Here is a 21511-nt window from a genome sequence, read left to right on the forward strand (position 1 = left end):
CTCTGCAGAGAAATGAATGAAATTTCTACCTGCATTAACCTTCCTTTGCTGCTTCCACCCTCTGCCCTGGCGGGAGGACGCTGGAAAGTGGGAGATCTACATACAGAGAGCTCCCACGGCTTGAGGACCCTAAAGGTACAATCCAGCCCTCAGCTTTTGCTCTTTCCATGTGCCGGCAGATCCATGAGAGCTTTGCCTTTGAGAGGACTGAGTAAAAAAAAAATCTGAGTAAGGAGCTTTTTTTGTTTGTTTTGTTGTGAAACCTCCTTCCCAGCCTTTCCTATTGTTCCGGGCTTGTCTTGTCAGCATCCCTTCTAGCCTGTGTTAATTTACAAGCCCATGTTACTGCTAGGGCACTGGTAAATCCCTGTCTTTTTTCATTGCTTCTGTCTCATCAGGGAGACTTTAATGGCAGAGATGTTTGTTTTCACCCTCTCCCCTATGGAAGCAGTCATTGGGGAAGGAAATTTGAAATCAATCAGTGCTCCCAGGATTAGAACCAGGGAATGGAGGGGACGAACTGTAAATCACTCAGCCGCTGTGATGTTTTTTTTCTCTTTCTAATAGATTAGGTTGTAGAGGACTCAGAGTATAGACGTGGGTGAAGCTCTCGGGATAACTGTAGCCACCAGATCAAACTAGGCACTCTGCAAACACAGCTACATGAAGTACAGTGGGGCATTGTTTGCCTGAAGATATCACACAGTTATCACAGTTATCTTGTGTTCTAAGTGCAGGGGGAAGAACTGTGGTTTCTAAGATACCTCTGTGTGGTACGTGATGGCAAATGTGTAGTGGTTTATAACAGCAATCGCAATTCTTCTTCCTCGGGGGCCTGCAGGCTGCTAAGCAGTACATATTCACTGCATCTTACGGAAGAGCAGGAGTAAGTTAGTGTATAAAAAAAGACTGAGCTCCTCTGATTAAACAGGCCTTTAACGGATGGCAGCCAAACTGGTTTTGCCAGGGTGAGCTGGGCTTTTGGTTCTGCTGCGGAAGGACGGTGCATTAGTAACTGCTTCATCATTTAAGGCAAGCCTAACAAAAGGGGACGGAAGCCGGCCACTGTATGTAAAACAACAAGATCTTTACATTTCATAGTGCCAAAGAAGCAGCTTTCTGGGTGGGTCACTAGGCACATTAACAATCAATTGCAGGAACAGGAAAGCAGAACTTGGGATCGTTTCCTTACTCCCGCTGTTTTCTTAATGAAACGAGCATCTTTTCACAGCTGGTGCTTTGTTTGCAGGAGGGACTTTGGGCCCTGGGGGATCTGCAGGCTCGGATGCATCGTTCTCCATTCACGACGTGCTGGAGAACAGCATTTACTACTTTCAGAGCGTCCATGAAAGCATCGAGCCGACTAATGACGTCTTCACATTTTACGTGAGCGATGGCTTCAGCCGGTCCGAGACTCACAGCGTCAACATCACCATCCAGGTACACGCTGTCTAAGGAATACTACGCATGGTTAACCAAGCCCCACCCAACGATGTGGATGGCTTTTAAAGTGTTATTGCCGCTGCTGACCTAGCACCAGATTGTGCCCCGCTCTGAACCCCCCTGCAGGGGAGGGAGTGAGGGTCAGGTGCCCCCTTATGCCTCTCTGCTCACTACCTCAATTACAGGGCCACCGCTCGCCTATGCAGCAGGCAGGCAGTGGATAGCTTCACCCGCCAAAACACCAGCCAGTGCAGCTAAGCTAGCGTGACCAGGGAAATAATATGAACCAGCTGTAGTGCTGGCAGAGATGACACTTGCACCGGGGGCTGGCGTAGATCATAAGAATTCCCAGCTTTTCCATATCACTTTTCAAATGTAGATCTTAAAGGAGTTTACAAAGGAGGATCAGTTTCATTATCCCCATTTTACATAGGGGGAAACTGAGGCACAGAGCGGGGAAGTGACTTGCTCATGGTCACCCAGCAGGCCCGTGGCAGAACTGGCAATAGAACCCAGCTCTCCTGAGTCGCATCCCAGTGCTCTGTCCACTAGGCTACACAAGCAAGGGGGAAATGGGGGATCAGAGTGTGACCGCATAACAATCCTGCTGGGGCAACACAACTATGCACCAATTCCCCTTTCTCAGGGTGTGTGGCAAAGGCATTTACTGGTCCCCCTCCATCTTGGGATAGGCAGGACGCTGACCAACATGCAGGAGACTCTTATAACACTAAAAAGCTCTTAAACCCGTGAATGGTAAAACAAGTCAAGGAGGTGTATTTTTATCTCAGGGGAATTTCCTCTTTACTACATCTTCATGGTGAGTTTGCTGTTCTTGGGAGTGAGTTTTCTTCGGGGCCAGCCTGCCTGTCTTTGTGTTTCTGTAGCGGCGGAATGACGAGCCCCCGAAGATGACGCTGGTGCCTGTCAGAGTGCACGGCAGTGCCGGGGTGGTGATCACCAACACCTCCCTAAGCCTGCAGGACTTGGACACTCCCGATGAGCAGTTGGTCTTTGTAGTTACCAAAAAGCCTGACCATGGTAAGACCGAGCACAGGTGGAATAGCTCTTGCTGCGAGACAGGCCTGATTTGTTCTTGTAAAATACCTATAGGCTGGCTAATCCGGGAGGGATTTAACTCTTCCTGACAGGCCAGTTCCTGAGGGTTTTTAGAGGCCTGAGGTGGATGTTGTGCTGGAGGAGACACAGGGTCTATGGCAAGGGGTAGGAGGGACTGGTTTGAGGGGGGAGGGCGGCAGTACCACCAAACCCATCTCTCTCAGGCTACTCTTCTCCATCAGCCTGCCCCCAGACATGGGTTTTACCCGCAGCAGGGGGCTGAGCTCAGTGGCAGAGGCCAGGGTGGAGTTCATCACCACAGCACCCAAGCCTCTCTCCCTGCTTACTTTGCATTCTGACTAGAAAATGAATAATCGGTTTATAAAGGGATCAGGTAACTCTGTTCCTCTCTGCCTGACCATGCAAGCGGGGAGGTGTCACCTGACAAGGAGTGGGAGACACACGGCAGTGCTGCCTCTGCACGGCGTGGGTCTGAAGGGAATCAATGGATCCTGCTGGCATCCTTTCTGGGGCATATGGGCCTCTTTTGTTTTATATGCCAAAGCAAACACTTGAGCTGTAAGCCATTCCTCCTCTTGTTCCTCTGATGCTGATTGAACTGATGTGTAGCTCTGGATCTGAAGCCATGACACCATAGCTTGTAGCAGCCCGAAACCTGCTGTTCATTATTTACAACAACTTATTCTTTCAGTTTTGGGTTTTTTTACTAGGAGTTGGATTGTAGTTGTAGTTGCAATTGGTCCCCTATTCTCCACAGAGTATCTCACAATTCAGTCCCCAGCACCTCAAAATGGGAAGGGGAGAGGTAGGATCAAGACCACACTTCCCCCCTGCCCTGGGCAGCTGAATCGGCTGGCCCTGGAGGGAAGCCTCTGCATTACCCCTCTAATGGAGGGTGTCGCAAGCGTGCTTCTCCTGTGCACAAGGTTACTCTGGCACCATCCCTCCTGGAGTTCCAGCTGGGCCAGTGCAGATCCACTCTGCCCCTAGTGCATACCAGTCCCTAATGGGCACAATCAGAGCTTTGTCACTTAAAACCTGAGAAAAATTGTCTAAGAATCTGTGAAACTTGCCCTGACCAGAAATGAATCCCAAGAGCCAGTCCTCAAAACTCTCTATTGACATGGTTCTGCCAGTCATTGCGTATAAGACAGGCTGCCAAGCACAGTTGGCAGTAACTGTTCTTACAGCATTTGTCCCATCCGCCCTGCTGGCATGCCCATGTTGTCTGAAGAACAATGTCTCTGGACACAGCGTGGCTCTGTGTGTAGACAGGGCTTTAATGGTGCTGATCGCCTGATCCAGAATAATCACCAGCCTTCTCTTGGAATTGGTTTTTAAGTACTGATGAGAGTTTTAAAGACTCCCAATTCATATATCTTTGTTTTTAAAAAGAGAGGAAGCTTTTGAAAGGTAGTGGCCGAGTTGAAAGCTAGTGCTATTGTCTCCATTGCAAACGCTGGCTTTGTCTGGGGTAGGTGGGTTATGTAAAAAGACTAGATGGAAGTGGCATTGTGTTAATGATCCTTTCCCCCAGAAGTGTCGCAGACTGATCTGACCAACGATGATCTGTCACGTCCCCTGTGCAGACAGAAAACTCCACGAGTTTCAGCTTGAAGTGTTTCCTGCAACTGTTCCATTGGGGTTTGCCACCTTCCAGGGAGCTTGGACCCTACAAATCCAGATGGCCAGAACTCAGTAGGGCAGCCTAGGGATCTCAGGCCATCTGCTGAGGACTGAAACACTTGTACGGGGACTTGGGACCACATTTTAAAATTCCCCTGGGAGTTAGGCACCTAGGCGCTTTCGAGAATCCCAGTAAGTGCTTATAAGTATCGAAATACCTGTTAAAATCTGGCCCTCGGTGCTGCTGCTCTCCACCCCACCTATCCATTGAGCTCACTTCAACCAGCGTAACTCAAGAAGAATACAAGGGCTTACAGCATATACGCACCAATGCAAAGTAGTCACCTGACGGATATAAGTGAACAGTGCACAGCAAACACTGCTTAACACTTTAGAATGGGAAATAAAGAAATGCCAAATTCAACTGAAACTACAGCAGACATTTTAACTCCCCATTACATCTAAGAGAGGAGAGGCAGAGGGTCTGAGCAGGCCAGCCGCTGGACAAAGTCAAATTCTAACCAGCTCTGGTAGTGATCAGAAAGCCACAAGCAATATCTTGAAGCTCTCTCAAGCAAGCTGTGGTTGTCAGGAAAGGACTCTGAGTGAATAATTGATCTTTCAGTGTGGCCAGCTAACTGAAACATAAAATGAAATAGATCAGTTAATTTCTCAAAAAACTGAATTTTTTCTATTTTTCTCGATGGAATGAAAAACCAAAACAATTTCATTCAGGTTGAACAAAACATTTCAAATGTCAATGTGGACATTTTTTGTCATAATTAATTTTGTCATTCTCAATGTTTTTGTTTTCATTTTTTCCAGCCAAAACAATTCACCAAATTCGATCCAGATTTCCTAAATAATGTCTAAAAAAAAATTTTATTTTTTGGGTGAATTTACTATTTGCCAAAAAATTTCTCCCTGCTCTAGTAAGGAATCAAAGGACCAGAGACTCCAGCATCCTGCGCCTTCAGTAGTGATTTACAAAGCCTATGCCAAGTGGGTGTGAAAAGACAGTGGTGTCAAGGAGTGCACAAGTGGTAGGGCAGTAGAGAATCCAGCCCATAGTGTTTTTGATGTTGGCGTGTTACACTAATGGTGAGAATCAGAGAGATTCCCATGTGACTTTATGTTTAATGTGCCTGTTCTTCCTCAGGTCACCTCCGCAGGAGACAATCTTACTCAGAGCCTCTGGAGAATGGACGTGTTCTGTCTCAGGGCTCCTCTTTCACTTATCAGGATGTCCTGGACGAACGGATCATTTACACGCGGGGCAGTTCCAGAACGCAGACAGATGAGTTCAGATTCTCTCTCACGGATGGGCTGTACACTGAGACGGGGAGAGTGGAGTTCTCTGTGGAGCTGCCAAAGAATGAGCCGCCCAGATTAGCTGTGAACAGGGGCCTGCAGCTTTCAGCTGGTACGGTGTGAGTGAAGAGACTTAACAAGTTTGATATAAACGAATGGTCAAGATTTTCAAAGCTGGCCAAGGCATTTAGACACACACAGCTCCTATTGATTGTAATCAGAAGTGTGCATGTTTAATTCCCCAAGCTAGCTTTGAACATCTCAACCAATGCTTCTGTCCCAGTAAGTCAAAAGGGTTTTAAAACCTATGGAATGGTGAAAGAAGGAAGGAAGGGAGAGGAGAAGGGTGTGAGAGGAGAATCCAGCCCATTAACATAGTTCAGTATTTTCCCCTCTGGCCCCTTAGTCAGTCTGTTGTCCTTCTCTGTACTGTCTCCAAACTTCCTGGTACTGAGTTGCCCAAAGTGGAACTCCAGCTGTCTCCACCCTGTTACATGGCGAAGATGGTGAAAGCTGCTCTAAAGCTATGAGCCGTTATGCTAGATTTCAGAATTACCCACTGCCATGTCCCCAGATCCAGAATAATTAAACTGCAGTGCAGCCTTTGAATATTCAGATATACCAGGGTACACCAGAAACCATCAGCTCATTGGGAGCTTCGACCACTGGGGAATTAGCCAGTGGGCTTTGCAGGCTGTATTCAGGGATGGAAAGGATTTGGCTCAGAATGAGGAGGGAAGTGCTGTGGGTGTTTTGGCGCCAGACATGGATAGGACATGAAGGTCCTTTGCTGTGATGCTTAGGAATGAGACTCCATGCTTCTAAGATCTGCAGCAGTGGAGCATCAGAAGTACCCTAACCCTCCAGCCCCCAGGTGATCTTCTTCCTTCGAGGCATGTCCCATCCCTCACCAGCTGATTATCTGAGCAACGCTTGTCTGAGCTCCTGTTTTCTGAAACAGGGTCAGGTGTCCTACTGAACTTTGGGGCATGAGCATGTTTTGGATAATAGGGATAAGTAAGGGTAAGATTATTAAAGCTAAATTGTACTGGTATTTTTACAAGGTTGTTAAGGACACACACATTCGCAAACACTCTAGATTTGATATCAGTCCCACAGGTCGGTGAAGTGCTAAGCTTTGAGGAGCCTGAATTTCAAGTGTGGGCTCCTTAACAGGACTAACATTTGGGTACTCAAATCAGTATCTAATAAGAAAATGTTAAACTGAGCATCCAGATGCAGGATTTAGGCAACCTAATAAGCTGTCTTTTTGTTTGAAAATTGGGCCTGCAATGCTTTCCTTGGAGGGAAATAAGTGGAGCTTTCTTGAAACAACACAATCTCTAAATATGTAACACGCTATTTATAAATAATGCAATCCAGTCTTTCAAAATGATTTGGCAAGCCATTTGGAAGGATTGTGTGGGGCTGTTTACGTATCTTCTGTTACTGTCTAGGCTCTGTAGCACGCATCACAGGTCAGCACTTAAAAGCTACAGCTATTGATTCGGATGACCTGAAGGTCAGATATGTCCTGAAGAAAGATCCCAGTACTGGACATCTGCAGATGACTAAAACTGATAACCTGGTCCAGATCTCTGTCAAGGGACCCATCAAAAGTTTCACCCAAGCGGATATAAATAAAGGTGCGCAAATTTCTTGACCTTTCAGTTCCAGTAAATAAAACTAACTTTTGCCAGCTCTTTTACAACCCTCCGCTAAGGAATACAACATACAACGAAAAGTCTCATTTTGTCTGTGTTAACGAGAGAGAGAGAGAGAGAGAGCACCTGTTATAATCTGCTTTAAATGAGAACTGTGAACTGAATCTTTCTCATCTAAAGTACACATACTCTCTTTTTTTTTGTTTTTGTTGGATTCTTGTAATTAAGGATCATGTCTTGTTACAGGATCATTAGGGATAGTGTCTCCATTGTCTGGGCTAATGTAAAACTCATAGAACAGTTCCTGAAAGCCTTTTTTTTTTAAATCAGCCTGCATATATCTAGGCCCACATTGAATGTGTGTTTGCGTGTAGGAGAGGGCATAGTAGTGTGACTTTAAGAGGTGGTGCTATTTGCAATCTGTTTTCACCTCCCAACAAAGGTGCAAATTAACTCGCTAAAGCAAACAAGGGCATAAATTAGACACACAGACAGGTGCCTGCCTCTTCTTCTTTATTTGTATTGTGGTAACATCTGGAGGGATGCCAATCAGGGCCCAGTTATGCTGCACACACAAAGGCAAGAGTTCATAATTTAAATGTAAGATGAGAGACCACAGATAAATACAACAGGTAGAAGGAGAACAGGGTAACAATGAGATTGTTACCAGCGTAACGAGCAAGAATTACATGGTATTTTGTTGTCCCAATAAATCCCAATGTAATGAGAAAAAGACATGGCATAAAACATAAATCTAAAATTATTATAAAAGTATAGATATATATGGACACAATCTATAAGGTCAACTAGTCCAGTCGCTCCTGGATAGTGTGTCGCAACCCAGGTGTTAGACACAAATTTTCAAAAGAGCCCATGTGACTTAGGAGCACCAGTGTCATTGACTCTTGGTGGGAATTGTGCTCCTAAATCACTTCGGCGCTTTTGAAAATCCCACCCACCATCTGTTTCTAGTTGAGTTGTGAGCAGGTTGGGCATGTCTTCAAATGTCGTAATACCAATCCCCCTCTTCCCCACCCACGCAACATTAAGCTAAGATATTTTAGCTAATCACTGATTCGAGCATCGAGTTGTATTTTTATAATAACCAAAATCTTTACGGTGAGGGATGATGATGTGGAGGAGAGAAAGAAAAGTAGCAGAAGACAGATCTGTGAAGGGAGAATTGATTTTCAATAACCAAGTGTTTAAAAACTGTCTCTCAAAAGGTGAGAAAGAAGGAGGGGAAAAAATGACACACAAATCTGGAAACACTAGCAACCCCCATGTTCTGCCGGCTAGACAGATTCCAAAATAGGTCACAGCAGCTATAACAGGGTTTAAAAGAGAACTAGATAAATTCATGGAGGTTAAGTCCATTAATGGCTATTAGCCAGGATGGGTAAGGAATGGTGTCCATAGCCTCTGTTTGTCAGAGGATGGAGATGGATGGCAAGAGAGAGATCACTTGATCATTATCTGTTAGGTTCACTCCCTCTAGGACACCTGGCATTGGCCACTGTCGGTAGACAGGATACTGGGCTGAATGGACCTTTGGTCTGACCCAGTATGGCCGTTCTTATGTTCTTATGATGATGCCACTTATTTTTCCCTCTCTCTCTAGGACAAGTGGAATATAGTCATGGGAAGGGAGAGCCTGGAGGAAGTTTTGCTTTCACCTTCGATGTGATCGATGCAGAAGGCAACAAACTGGTCGACCAGTCATTCTATATTAGTGTCTTAGGTAAAAGATGCTATGTAAGCAATATTTTCTTAGCTATGAAAGATCATAGATTAATATGGTGAGATTCTCACCCTTGCTCCAGCTCATGTATGCCAGATAAGGGGAGTGGCATAAAGGAGCCCTAAAAGGCCTAGCTCTGTCGGGAAGAATTTCTCTGGTGCAAGAACTGGGGAGGACAGTCACCGGCTGCTGGATTCTTGGAGGCACAGCACAGAAACTCACCCATAGACCTTATAATCTCATCTGACTGACAGGCCATAAAATTCCACTCATCAATTGTTTCGTCAAGCCTATAACTTCTGGTTGTGCTAGAATCATATCTTTTATAATTTAAATAAATCTCTAAGCAAAAAAAAAAAAATCTTTGAATTTAAGATTTAAATCTTGATGATTTGGCTTTTGTTTATTGGCAACTCAAAACCCTTTGAAACTGGGGCATGGGAAGGAATCGCTCATTAAAATAACAGCTCATTATTCATGTTGGGGGCCTTCTCCAAAGCTCATTGGCTGGAGTGCATTTTGAATCAGGCCCATTGTGGTGTAACCGCCACTGACCTGCTCTGATGACCTTTGAGTAAAGCATTGTGTAAATCATGCCCAAAATAGGTAAAAATTATTTGCCTTTGAAAATTTTTGCTACAAGGTGTGTGTGTGTATGTGTGTAAAGCCAAGGAAAGGAAGCTGATTGTATCATAATTCAAACTACTTTGCCCCTGCTGCTTTCAGAGGACAGACTCCCCCCCTCCATCATAGCTAACAAAGGGCTGGTCTTGGATGAAAATTCAGTGAAGAAGATCACAACGCTGCAGCTCTCCGCCACTGACCAGGACAGCGAGCCTGCAGCGCTCCTGTACCGAATCACCAAACAGCCGCAGCTGGGTCACCTGGAACATGCTGCGTCACCAGGTTTGCAAAGCCCTCTCTTGCTCTGTCACGTTCTCCATAGAACACAGGTTTGCAGCGCTTTAACATTTTTTAGACATTTATTTCTTGAAAAACGTCTGCCTGGAATTAGAGCCTCAATGAGCTCTCAAACGACCATTAACCCAGGGAGCTTAAAAACAAGGCCAGTGGAGACGAGGCATGGAACTCACAGAGAGGATTATTTATTCCACAGCTTGGGGAGTTTAGGACTCATGGTAACCGCACCTGCTGGGTTTTACTCAGCAATCCAGCTCTGATCCGTAGCTCATGCCACCGGCTTCTGTGAATCTCCCTTTCTTGTAATCCACTATTTCAGACAACCCTAGTGCACATAACTTGCAGCCCCTCTGTCACTAAACTGAAATTCATACTGTGTATAATTTGGGGACTCATTTTCTTATGCTTAAGAACTGATTCCAAAACTTCTCAAAAATTCACAACCAGCATACCCAGCAGTGAAATGACTTGTTTTTACCTCAGTATCTTGCCCTGTACGGGTTTTGGTACAAAAACTCCAACCCCTTTCTCGGCAATGCTTAAGATGTGGCAATTTAATCACACAGTTTGAAAGAAAGTCATATCCAGATACCCAAGGTATGATGTGCCATATACTAAGTCAGCAAAAGCTTTATGGAAGACTGCTTTGAGCACTGAAATTTGCTAACACACTTTTGCATGAATTACCTAATATTTAAGTACTGTCAAAGCAAACCTTTTCCGGAGACCTACCAGTAGCTTTTTTGTCCCCTCTGTCAGACTTACAAAACAATTTGCTGCAAATGTAATCTTTAAATCTTACGGTTGCCTTCCAGGGCCAGTTATCCCAGGATATTATGTGTCCTCCAATCCTATCTAATGAAGTACTCTAAACCTGTACCCTCAAACAATATGTTCCTTTGGCTTAGATTATGTTTATCTAGGATTTTTTTTTTTTAGTGTGACCTTTCATTAGATTAATGAACTGTAAATCTTTGCTGTGTTTTCAGAAAGCAGTCTGTGCCCTTACAGCTTAGCTTTAGAAAGAAATGAAAGTAGGAATAAGCAGTTAGTGTTCTTATTTTCTCCAGAGCTTTTGCCTAAAATGCAAACCAAACATTGAACATAATATTTTTGGACATTTTTCATGGTGTAACTGGCTCCAGCTCTTAAGCAAAAAATACTGGAGCTCTCATAAGAGAGTCCGTTCTCGCAAGCCTTCTAACATAATGAGCGTCAAATAAGCTCTGGATAATCATCCTCTTTTTATGTTGCTTATCTAAACCAAACCTCTGAACGTTTGAAGTTTGCCCACCACTAATTGATAGCCATTTGTTATGAAACACAGATCACCAATTTTGTCCAGGTGTTTTCAGTCAAGGGCAAAATTTTCAAAAGCACCATCAAAATCAGTAGGAGTTAGGCACCTGGATAGTGGGATTTTCAAAAATATCCAGGTGTCTAACTCCAAATTTCTCAATACCTATCCTCTTTTTGGCACTTCTCTTGTGTGTGTACTTGGTGTGAAAGTTTTTCAGTTACAAGGACAGTCCCTATTTTACTACACCACAATTCTATAGGAGGAGAAGTCACATTTTTTCTAATAATGTGCAATGCAAAGTCTTGCTGCTAACAACAAAAATAAATTGATTTGTTGTTCTATTTAAAATGTAGATCCTTTACTGGAGCATTTAGTAAGCAGGTCAGGGGATCTCTAGGAAGCTGATATTTTGTCGTAAGAGGAATCTCTTTAATAATATCCTCCCAAAATGGTATAATTCCTGGACACGACCACCACATGTGCAAGTCTGTTCCTCTTTTCCTGCAGCTCCTCCACTTTTGAAAATTTTATCCTGGATCTTTTCTTATGCCAAATAAAGCTGTGAGAACCTTTTGCCCATGTTCAACAAAACCTCTTTGGGCATATTACTGTGTGTTGTCTGAGAGATCGTGGAACTGTGGGATTTACTGTTCCTCCTAGACTGATTCTCCATGGATACTCTGCATGCCCATGCCCTGGTCAGTCTGCTGAGAATGTGACTCAACTTCATATAATCTCATCCTTTAGGATGAGAGAATGGTACAGGTGGAATTTGTAGGTGCACTCGCCATTGGCCTAACTCTGCTTCCATTGAAGTCAGCAGTAAAACTCACCTTCGCTTCAGTGCGAGCAGCGTTAGGCCAACTGTGAGTGCTTGTGAAAGCCCCACCCTATGTTCCTTCCACGTGTGCGTTGGAGCTATGCATGGGGTTGTGACACGTTTCTGTCCTTCCGAGAGGTGGTTTCAGGTTCTGTGCTCTTCTTACTTTTCATCGTTTTTGTTGTACATTTTTCCTATCATTTTGGCCCAGGCACAAGGATTAACTCATTCAGCCAGGCAGACCTGGCCTCGCGCAGCATCCAGTACCTCCACACCAGTGAGGCGGAGAAGCATGCTGATGCGTTCACCTTCTCCGTCTCGGATGGAGTGAATGAGGTAGGTCTGAGCACATGGTTCTCTGAGTTGATGCGGACAGTCGATTCTGGACTGATTGACGTGCTGGGAGTGAATTCCCCTGATGTCGTATGGGAGACATAGTTACACCAAAAAAATTAAATGAAACAAGCTTTGCCTCCCGAGCTTATAGTTTAGCATTGGCATGTACTCCTGCTATTCATACAGACGGAGGTCAGATGTGTCACCGAGGAAACACATTTAGTGTGTGAGGTGGAGGCAGGGTGACCAGACAGCAAGTGTGAAAAATCGGGACAGGGGGTGGAGGGTAATAGGTGCCTATGTAAGAAAAAGCTCCAAAAATCAGGACTGTCCCTATAAAATCGGGACATCTGGTCACCCTAGGTGGAGGAGGGTAGTGGCAGAGGGGTAGCAGGGTGACATAGAGTTCAGGACACCTGAAGAAAGCATCACAAACTCTTTTTTACACAATCTGCAGCATTACCTATGAAATGCCCCCATTGGCTCTTCATAACATTGTTGCTTCCATTCAGACATATCCCGAGTAGAACATATTTGTCAGAAAAGGTCTGTTTTTCTTTCTCTCCCAGGTCACTCAGACATTTGACATCACCATAACCCCAGTGGATGACTCCTTGCCTGTGGTGCAGAGCCCTGGGATGCGGGTGCAGGAAGGGGTGAGAAAAACCATCACGGAGTTTGAGCTGAAAGCCACAGATGCCGACACGGAGGTAAGGCGCGCATCGCTTCCACATCCTCTCTCCCCTGTGCTGTTGCGCAGCGGCGTTTGTACTCAGAGGGATTCAGACTAATGTCTTTCCTCCCGACACATACTCTGTGTGACCACACGGGCTAGACGGATTCAGACAAACAGCTGGGAGGAGGGTAGGTCTGTGTGCGGAATGACGTCTGAATAAAGCCAAGTCTTCGCTCGAGAAATGTCATACTTCATTTCTTGTGTCCCCCTTCTATAGGTAGCAAAGAAAAACCATCATTGGGCTGGGGCCTATCCCCCCCTCCCCATCTCCTCTATAAGCCTTGCGGGCTCTATCTCTTCTTAGCTCAGCTTAGCTTAGCACAGATGAAGGGGATAGACTTAAGTCACCTTTCTTCAGTCCCTTCTCCTGGGTCTCACTAGGAGCTAAGCAAGCCCAGGGCACAAGTTAAGCAGCCACAGGGCTGCAGTAACTGACACGGCCTAGACTTGTAATGCTGAAGCGTTTCTACGGGGGCGGCGTAGAGCTGGCTCTGATGACTTCACTTAAAACAGAGACGTCACAGCTGCCTCATCTGGGCACAATGGGAACTTATGCTGGGCCAAGCACCTGGCTTCTGAGTGTGTCGTTCCTTAACCTGAGCCGTGGGACCATGTCCCGTGGGCGTGACAACAGTCTTTCACTGACAGAATAAGCAACTTGCACTTTTCTGCAAAAGGAATGAGCGTGTTTGCATGCTATGACTGCATGAAGTATGGCCAGGGAGACAGAGTATCAGACTAGGTGGTCCCAGCTAGCCCGACTGACTCTCATGTGACCACTGCTGATGTCCTCATGGAGACAGTGACATTGGGGAAGGGTGGTTGGCTCAGTAGTGCCAGCATGCGAAGCTGGCTCAGTGCCCAGCGACTCTTCTCTACTTCTTTAAACTCTTGTACTTGGAAAGAAGATGGGTGAAAAGGTAAAAACCAGTCGTATGATGGGTGAAAAGGTAAAACCCAGTCGTATCCCTCTCCAGCTCTGTTGACCCAAATAACCCACCAGTCCCGCAAGGATATTTTACCAGCTTTGCAACCTTGCCCACCAACCGCTTTCCTTTGGACAGGCGGAATCGGTTACATTCACCGTCGTGCAGCCTCCTCGACACGGTCTGATTGAACGCACCAACGACGGGCAGCACTATCGCCAGACGGCCACCTTCACGATGGACGACATCTACCAGAACCGGGTCTGCTACAGCCACGGCGGCAGCGACTCCCTGAAGGATCGCTTCACCTTCACCGTGTCTGATGGGACCAATCCCTTTTTCATTGCAGAGGATGGAGGGAAGGAGGTAAGGGAGGGTGGGCGGGGGCGGGGAGAAAGAGAGATTTCCTAGAAGGGACGTAAACCTCCCTGAAAGTGTCCAGCGGCACTTGGCTGTTGCATTTGATACTTTTGGGGCCAGATCCTCAGCGCGTGTAAATTGGCAGAACTCCACGACGTTAATGGCGGTTTGACGGCTGGTGTTCCACCATGTCCTTGTGTGCTGGTGTAGTGCTCGGACCGTGTGTGTGTGTGTATTCTAGGTGTTGTGTGCTTTATGATTTTTAAGTGTATTTTGTGCGCGCATGTATGTATGCACATGGACATGCGCTGACATTATGCAGATTGTTGAGTTTGGTGGAGCGATGTGAATTTACAGTACCTGAGGATCTGACCCAAAAATTTTAAAAAAGCACCGAAATCCATGGAGCTACGTGGATTTGTGCTAGCTGAGGATGGATCATTTATCCCGATGCAGTTCTAGAATTCTTGCAATATCGTGCGGAGTATTAGCCTTGTGCTTTGCCCAGCAGTACGTTTCAGTGTAATCTTAAATCATCTAGTCCAGGGCTGGCCAACCTGTGGCTCCGGAGCCATATGTGGCTCTTCAGAAGTTAATATGCAGCTCCTTGTATAGGCACCGACTCCGGGGCTGGAGCTACAGGCGCCAACTTTCCAATGTGCCGGGGGGTGCTCACTGCTCAACCTCTGGCTCTGCCCCGTCTCCACCCCTTCCTGCCCCCTCCCAAACCTGCCGTGCCCTCGCTCCTCCCGCTCCCCCCCAGAGCCTCCCACACGCACGCAACAGCTGATCAGGAGGGGGGGAGAGGGAGGGGCTGATCAGCGGGACTGCCAGTGGGCGGGAGGTGCTGGGAGTGGGAGCTGCTGATGTATTACTGTGGCTCTTTGGCAACGTACATTGGTAAATTCTGGCTCCTTCTCAGGCTCAGGTTGGCCACCCCTGATGTAGTCCATTCAAATGGCTGAGACAAGAGAGGAAAGATTCTTTGCATCTTCACTAATGTAAAGAAACGGCACTACTGCAATATTGTCTGCCATTGCAGTATCGGCACTGGGTATTCTTCTGTTAATTATATCCTCGCCTTCCTGGCTCAGGGCGGTGAGGTTTTCTTGGCTTTTCAGCCTTTCAGACAGGTAGAAGCTCTCAGAAGACAAGAAATCTATTTGATCTATTGAAATCAATGGAGCTATTCTAAGTTCCACCAGCTGAGGACCCGGCCCATGATATTTTAGTTCTGAGACTGCACAGGGTTATTGCAGACTCTGAGGGAGAGGGGAGTTGTACTAGTGAAAAATGGAAAGTGTCTTTTTAAAGAATGGAAACAAAACATCCCTGAACACACAGTGCTGTGAAAACACAATGCAGAAAAATTTAGCTTTGCCACTGCAAGAGAAAGTCATTAAATCCCAGAGGCTGAAACCATGGAGTATTAATTTAATTAGCTTCCTCTTTTGTTGGTTATTCTTTTACCACTTCTTCCGCCTAGCAGATAAAAAGACCCAAATTGTCCCTGAAGCCACAAGTCTCTGAAACATACATTCCAAATGCATTTTCAATATAGATTTGTGAGCATTTCAGGAAACATTTCACAAGATTTTTTTTTATTAATTGGTTTCAACATGTGTTGATAATCATCAAAATAAGGGTAACAGCAGGGCCAATTATTTATATTACAGTAATAGTGACAGGCCCCAAATGAGAACAGAACCTCATTGTGCTAGGCAGTGCGTAGTAAGAGACAGACCCTGCTCCCGAAGAATTTACAATCTAAATAGATAAGACAGACAGAAGTAACAGATTTAGTTGGGGATTGGTCCTGCTTTGAGCAGCAGGTTGGACTAGATGACCTCTTGAGGTCCCTTCCAACCCTGAGAGTCTATGAACAGACAGGAGCTCTTTGGCATGAGATTTTCAGTAGCACTCAGCATGGGTCTACCTCTGTTTCCCTTGAAAACAAGGGGCGTTTTATCATTGACTTTAGTGGGTGAAAGAGTTAGGCTAAAGTTGATTGTTTTGGAAATCCCGCTCCCCCCCCCTCCGCCACCCCCCCGCATCTGTGTTTGGTCTGATTAATCATATAAGCGCTTCAGGGCATGGACCACGCCCCCTTCCGTGACACATCTGGAACATCCGTAGCGATAGATCAATAAATGACACCTCCGGCGTTTCATGCTAAGCAATGATGTGTATGGGGAGTAAATGGCCACCTCTGAGTCGGGACTCTTGCTTAGATTGTGACAGCGGCACCGCAGCGGTTCAAAGTGGACATTCTCCCTGTGGATGATGGGACCCCCAGAATTGTCACCAACTTGGGCCTGCAGTGGCTGGAGTACATGGATGGCAAGGTAACAGCTTGTGTTCAGTTTTTCTAAAACCAGCCTGTTTATGTTCCCGAAAGAAGGGAAAAGGGAGGGGAGCGACAGGCACAAGACAATCCAGAATGTCTCATCACTTCTCTTTCAGTGATGGGGGTAACGAAAACTCGAGTACCCGCCTTGGTCTAGGGAAATGCGTTATGATGACAGAGGCAGGTTGGAATCAGTGTACTATGGCGGATGGGCATGAGGTAAAGGTACCTCATAAAGATACTACCAGGGAGGGGCTAAACCCATCTCCTCAGAAGTCTCCCCAGACAGCCGGCCAGGGCCGCCAAGAGGATTCAGGGGGCCTGGGGTCTTCGGTGGCGGGGGGTCCTTCCGCTCTGGGACCCGCCACAAAGTTCCCCGAAGACTTGCGGCGGGGCCGCCCGCCGCTGAATTGCCACCGAAAACCCGGAGCGGAAGAAGCTCTGGGGGCCTGGGCCCCGCGAAAGTTTTCCGGGCCCCCGGAGTGAGTGAAGGACCCTGCTCCAGGGGCACTGAAAAATATTTGTGGGGCCCCCTGCGGGGCCCGGGGCCTGGGCCAAATTGCCCCACTTCCCCCCCCCCCCCGGGTGGCCCTGCAGACGGCACTCTGTAACATGGAAGGATAGCTATACGGGTGTTCCCCACTGGACTACGGACGAGCCTCGTTGGCACTAGGAGGCTGATTGTCTGCAGGCATGACATCGACAGAGCAAAATTGGATGGACTTAGTAGAAGTTCCAGGGAGATTCCTTTTGCTCTCGGACTGCATGATGACTGAAGTAAACCTTTTTTGTGTGGTGTTGTGCCAGCAATGGCTGAAACGGTCTTCCCCGATGGGCCTCAGAAGGAATGATTCCAATATATTTGTCAATGCAGAGATTTCTTCCCCCCATTAACTTTTGTTTGTTTTGCTGAATTCCAAATAGGATAGCAGGGACAGGCACACCTAACAGTGTTTTGAGGAGTCAGTGTAAATTGCAAAGAAATACTTCAAATTATTCACAGCAAAATAGGTTCACACGTTGTTAAGAGAAGGCTATTTCAACTCCAAGTGCCTGACTTATTAAAAAGCATTGGGAAGGCATCAAAGAGTTTTATTGTTACAGTTTTCCATTCACGTTGTTTTCTCTTAACAAAACATAGAAGAAGTAGAGCTGGACTGACACACACGTGACAGGGCAATGAAAGACGGTTAGCACCTGTTCACTAAAGCTGTGCAAAATGTTCTGAACAGAACCCAAAACTCAGGCCATTCTCAAAGCTTCAGGCATGCCTGAGCTGAGTTTCAACCAGCTGTGTTGAGAGGTTGTTTTCATGTAAAACTTGGAGGTTTGTCATCGATTCAAGACCAGACCAGATCAGACTTGGCAATTTTGCACAAGTTTCCCTTTGTTCAAACCACAAACTCATATCAAAGCTAATCAGATCTTAATCCAAATCTGAATCCTTTGCTTAAGGCACAAACAGGACTCCTCCATCCCTGTCAATCCTGGGCTACTCTTTGCACATCCTCTGTGTTGTTAAGTCCCGGAGGTTTTCCCTCTCTATGTTCAACAGATCAATTCTTTCAGTTGGCTCCATAATCAGACCAGCTACGCAGCATCTCAGGAGTTGTGTAACCTCTTTAGTATGACTTTAATCCAGGCAACAAATCTGATCACCAAGAAGGAACTGTTGACTATGGACCCCGACACAGAGGACAAACAGCTGATCTATGAGATAACGACTGGACCCAAACATGGTCACGTGGAGAGCAAGCTGAAACCGGGGACAGCTGTGACTACATTTACGCAAGGTAGGGTAGCAGGACTGCATTTTATTGACCTCGTTGTTACGTCCTTCCATTCCTCTTCACTATGGCAAGATAGCTCATGTATAAAAGAAACACAGACAGACTGATTCTGATGTGTAACATTCCTGACTTCAGTGGAGTTACTGATTTACGCCAATGCCAAGAGAGTAGAATAAAGTCCTTCTTTCCCAGGTCAGAAGGTTGGGGGGGTTTTTTAATTAAAAAACCCCCAAACTTTGATTTTTCTCTCAGTTAAAGAAATTAAACGTTTCCCATGGAGATGATCCTGAATCCAGATTCCAGTTATCTCAGCGTTCAGGGCTGTTTGGAGCTGACGGTTGGGTTAGGGCCAGCCATAGATTTTGTATCTGGATCTGAACATGACCAAAATCTGGGCGTGTTTGAATGTCAGGATTTGGGTTGTGCTCACGGATTTGAAATAGTATTTTATCCATCTCGAAGTATTTTGTTTTATGGCTGGATTTTTAAAAAAAGATTTCCAGGTTTTTTCAGCACTGATGGCAGAGGCTTGCTGTTTTAAAGAGCTGCACTGTGCAAATAATTTCCCCCAGCAGTTTTTTATAGATTAAGAGAAAGAAAATGTTTGGGATGCAGTTTGCGGTATTTGCTGAAGAGCTAAAATTGCCTGCTGAAGGTCTAGTTTCTGGTCTTGTCTTGTCTTGTCTTATGAAAAATGTTACCCTGGCTGGATAATGTGCTCCTGACTCTTCTGATTACCTTCTGCAAGACAGTCGTGTGGACACATATAATTATTATAATTGCTAATTAGGGTTTGATAGTACTACTGGGTAAAATTTCTCATTTACAAAATGGGCTTAGGCACTTGAGATCCTAAACCTCCTGGAAAATAAGGTTTGAAAATGGGACGTAGGCTCTTAACTAACTTGGGTGCTTTTGAAAATTTTATTTTGTCTTTGTCTTATTAGGCCGGGGGGAAGCTAGCCTTTTCAGGGCTGTGGTGACTTGCAAGGTGGAAGCAGGGAAGTAATTTGAATCTCGAAGTGTCTTCTCTGGGTGCTCCCTTTGGAGACATGGCCTTACACTGCCCCTTAGACAGGATGAGCATAAACCCCCCTGTGACATTACACCCCATAGTCCTCATAGAAATATGGTTATGATATGAATATGGCATAACTAAGATATACTTTATGCAAGATGGCTCATGTAAGATACCATTGGAAAGGTTATGATTTACTGAATGTGATTATCCAATTTGTTTGCATGTATCATTTCTGTATCTGAAGTTAGGAATATTGACTATGTAACAATTACAACTGTGTATATGTACCTGGGGAAACGTCCACCCAGACGGTAAGCAATCAGACCTAACGGGCCATTAGAAAAAGACAGTGAGTCTTTGAAGATGTGGATCTCCTGTTTGCCTGGCATTCCTTCCTGTGGACATGGCAAATAAACCTGCAAGGTCAGGTGTTAAGATCTCCTGATACAAAATACCACCTTGGACACTGCGGGTACTTTTCCTCTGTAGGGCGATGGGGATCAAGCAAAGGTTTCCCGCCTTAGGTAAAACTTTTTTTAAGGTTGGGGAGGGGGTTAATCTGGACTCTCCTCCATTGCCTACCCAAGAACAAGGACAGTTGAAAGTACTTGAAGAGACAAAGGACCTAACCCGAGGGGAAAGGCAGGGGTGAGTCCAGACTGAGACTAGGGTCCAGTCTGTAAGAAGAAATAACTGGAACTCTAAGCTACAGAAATTCTGCAAGTTGCCCAAAATAACATTTAAGGTGAGAAATTACAGTTACTTTGAGATGTTAAGCTTAGTAGGCGTGTTTTTTGTTTTATTTGCTCAGTAATCTGCTTTGTTCTGCTTGCTATCCCTTATAATCACTTAAAATCTGCCTTTTATAGTTAATAAGTTTGTTTTGTTTATTATTAAACCCAGTTTGTGCAATTTCTAACGGGGGGGGAAGAATTTGTGCATCTCTCTCTTCACATTGAGGGAGAGGGCGAATTTTTATGAGCTTGCACTGTGCAGATCTTCCTATACAGCGTAGGACAATATCCCTTTGGATCTGCACTCCAAGGGAGGTGGACAGCTGAGTGCTGGGGCAAGTCTCTTAAGCGGAGTCTTCCCAGAGCTGATCTGAGTGTCTGTGTCGTTCTGTTTTTGGGTGCGGCCCTGCCTGTGTGTGTGCCAGAGGCAGCTTAAGAGCCTGGCTCAGCAAGGCAGGGTAAAGGGGGCCCAGGCTGGTGGAACAGGCAGGGTCAGTGGATCCCAGTACGTCAGGTGGCACCTTAAAGGGAGGCAACCTGTCACACCTCCATTACAGGGAAACACAGAGGTGCCAGTCAAGAGCAAGGCCCCATTTTGCCAGGCGCTGGGCAAACACAGTCAAGGTTTCTGTCTGTCTCTTCTCATCAGATCTCCCCAGCCACGTCTGTCCCATCTTGCGCAAAGTAAATCCAGGCTAACGGAAAGGAAGAGACCCAATATTATTTTATGGGCAGAGGTCAAGGAGTCAATCTAATGCTATGGCAAAGCTCAGACACTACTGCAGCTATACAGTGGCCTTAAAGGGACACACCAAAATACAGACCAGGGGATTTAATTCAATTCTTCTTAAGCAAATTTGTATTAAAATAGTCCCAGTGAAATTTAGATTACAAAAATCCTTTTTTTTCTAAGTCATGGAAGAAAATATTAGATTGTTTTTTCGAGAGAGATGCAGCATGATTTCTGATAGCTCTTGGACTGACAAATAAAGCCATTAGAGTTGCACCAGTGTCAAACTTGTGATCAGAATCAGGCCCACAGAGATGTATGCCTACAGCTTCTACGTTGTTCATCTGTAAAACTGTCACTGAATGCCGGGATTGGCTCACTGAGAGTCTCTTCCTGACAGAGGATGTGAACCTGGGACTGATTCGGTACGTGTTGCTGGAAGAGAAGATTCAGGAAACCATGGATAGCTTTCGGTTTCTAGTGAAAGACAGCAAGCCCAATGTTGTCAGTGACAATGTCTTCCATATCCAGTGGTCCCTCATCAGTTTTAAATACCCCAGGTAAGCTATCCTATGGGTTAAGCACTCATCTGACAAACAGGGCCTTATTCAGAGGTGAGATGGGT

At 45.7% G+C, this 21511-nt stretch overlaps 1 protein-coding gene across 1 annotated transcript in view; it reads left to right on the forward strand.

The window, feature by feature from the left end:
- FRAS1 (Fraser extracellular matrix complex subunit 1) overlaps positions 1 to 21511 on the forward strand; it is a 312388-nt gene that overhangs the window by 251038 nt on the left and 39839 nt on the right. Inside the window, exons 41-52 of the mRNA XM_045017440.1 lie at positions 1250 to 1440; positions 2331 to 2484; positions 5309 to 5572; positions 6918 to 7106; positions 8746 to 8865; positions 9592 to 9771; positions 12118 to 12242; positions 12812 to 12952; positions 14043 to 14270; positions 16496 to 16609; positions 18254 to 18404; positions 21287 to 21446. Of these exons, the coding sequence (XP_044873375.1) occupies positions 1250 to 1440; positions 2331 to 2484; positions 5309 to 5572; positions 6918 to 7106; positions 8746 to 8865; positions 9592 to 9771; positions 12118 to 12242; positions 12812 to 12952; positions 14043 to 14270; positions 16496 to 16609; positions 18254 to 18404; positions 21287 to 21446 (2017 nt within the window). The remainder of the gene's footprint in view (positions 1 to 1249; positions 1441 to 2330; positions 2485 to 5308; positions 5573 to 6917; positions 7107 to 8745; positions 8866 to 9591; positions 9772 to 12117; positions 12243 to 12811; positions 12953 to 14042; positions 14271 to 16495; positions 16610 to 18253; positions 18405 to 21286; positions 21447 to 21511) is intronic.

Source organism: Mauremys mutica, chromosome 5 (genome assembly GCF_020497125.1).
Source record: "Mauremys mutica isolate MM-2020 ecotype Southern chromosome 5, ASM2049712v1, whole genome shotgun sequence".
Lineage (NCBI taxonomy): Eukaryota > Metazoa > Chordata > Testudines > Geoemydidae > Mauremys > Mauremys mutica.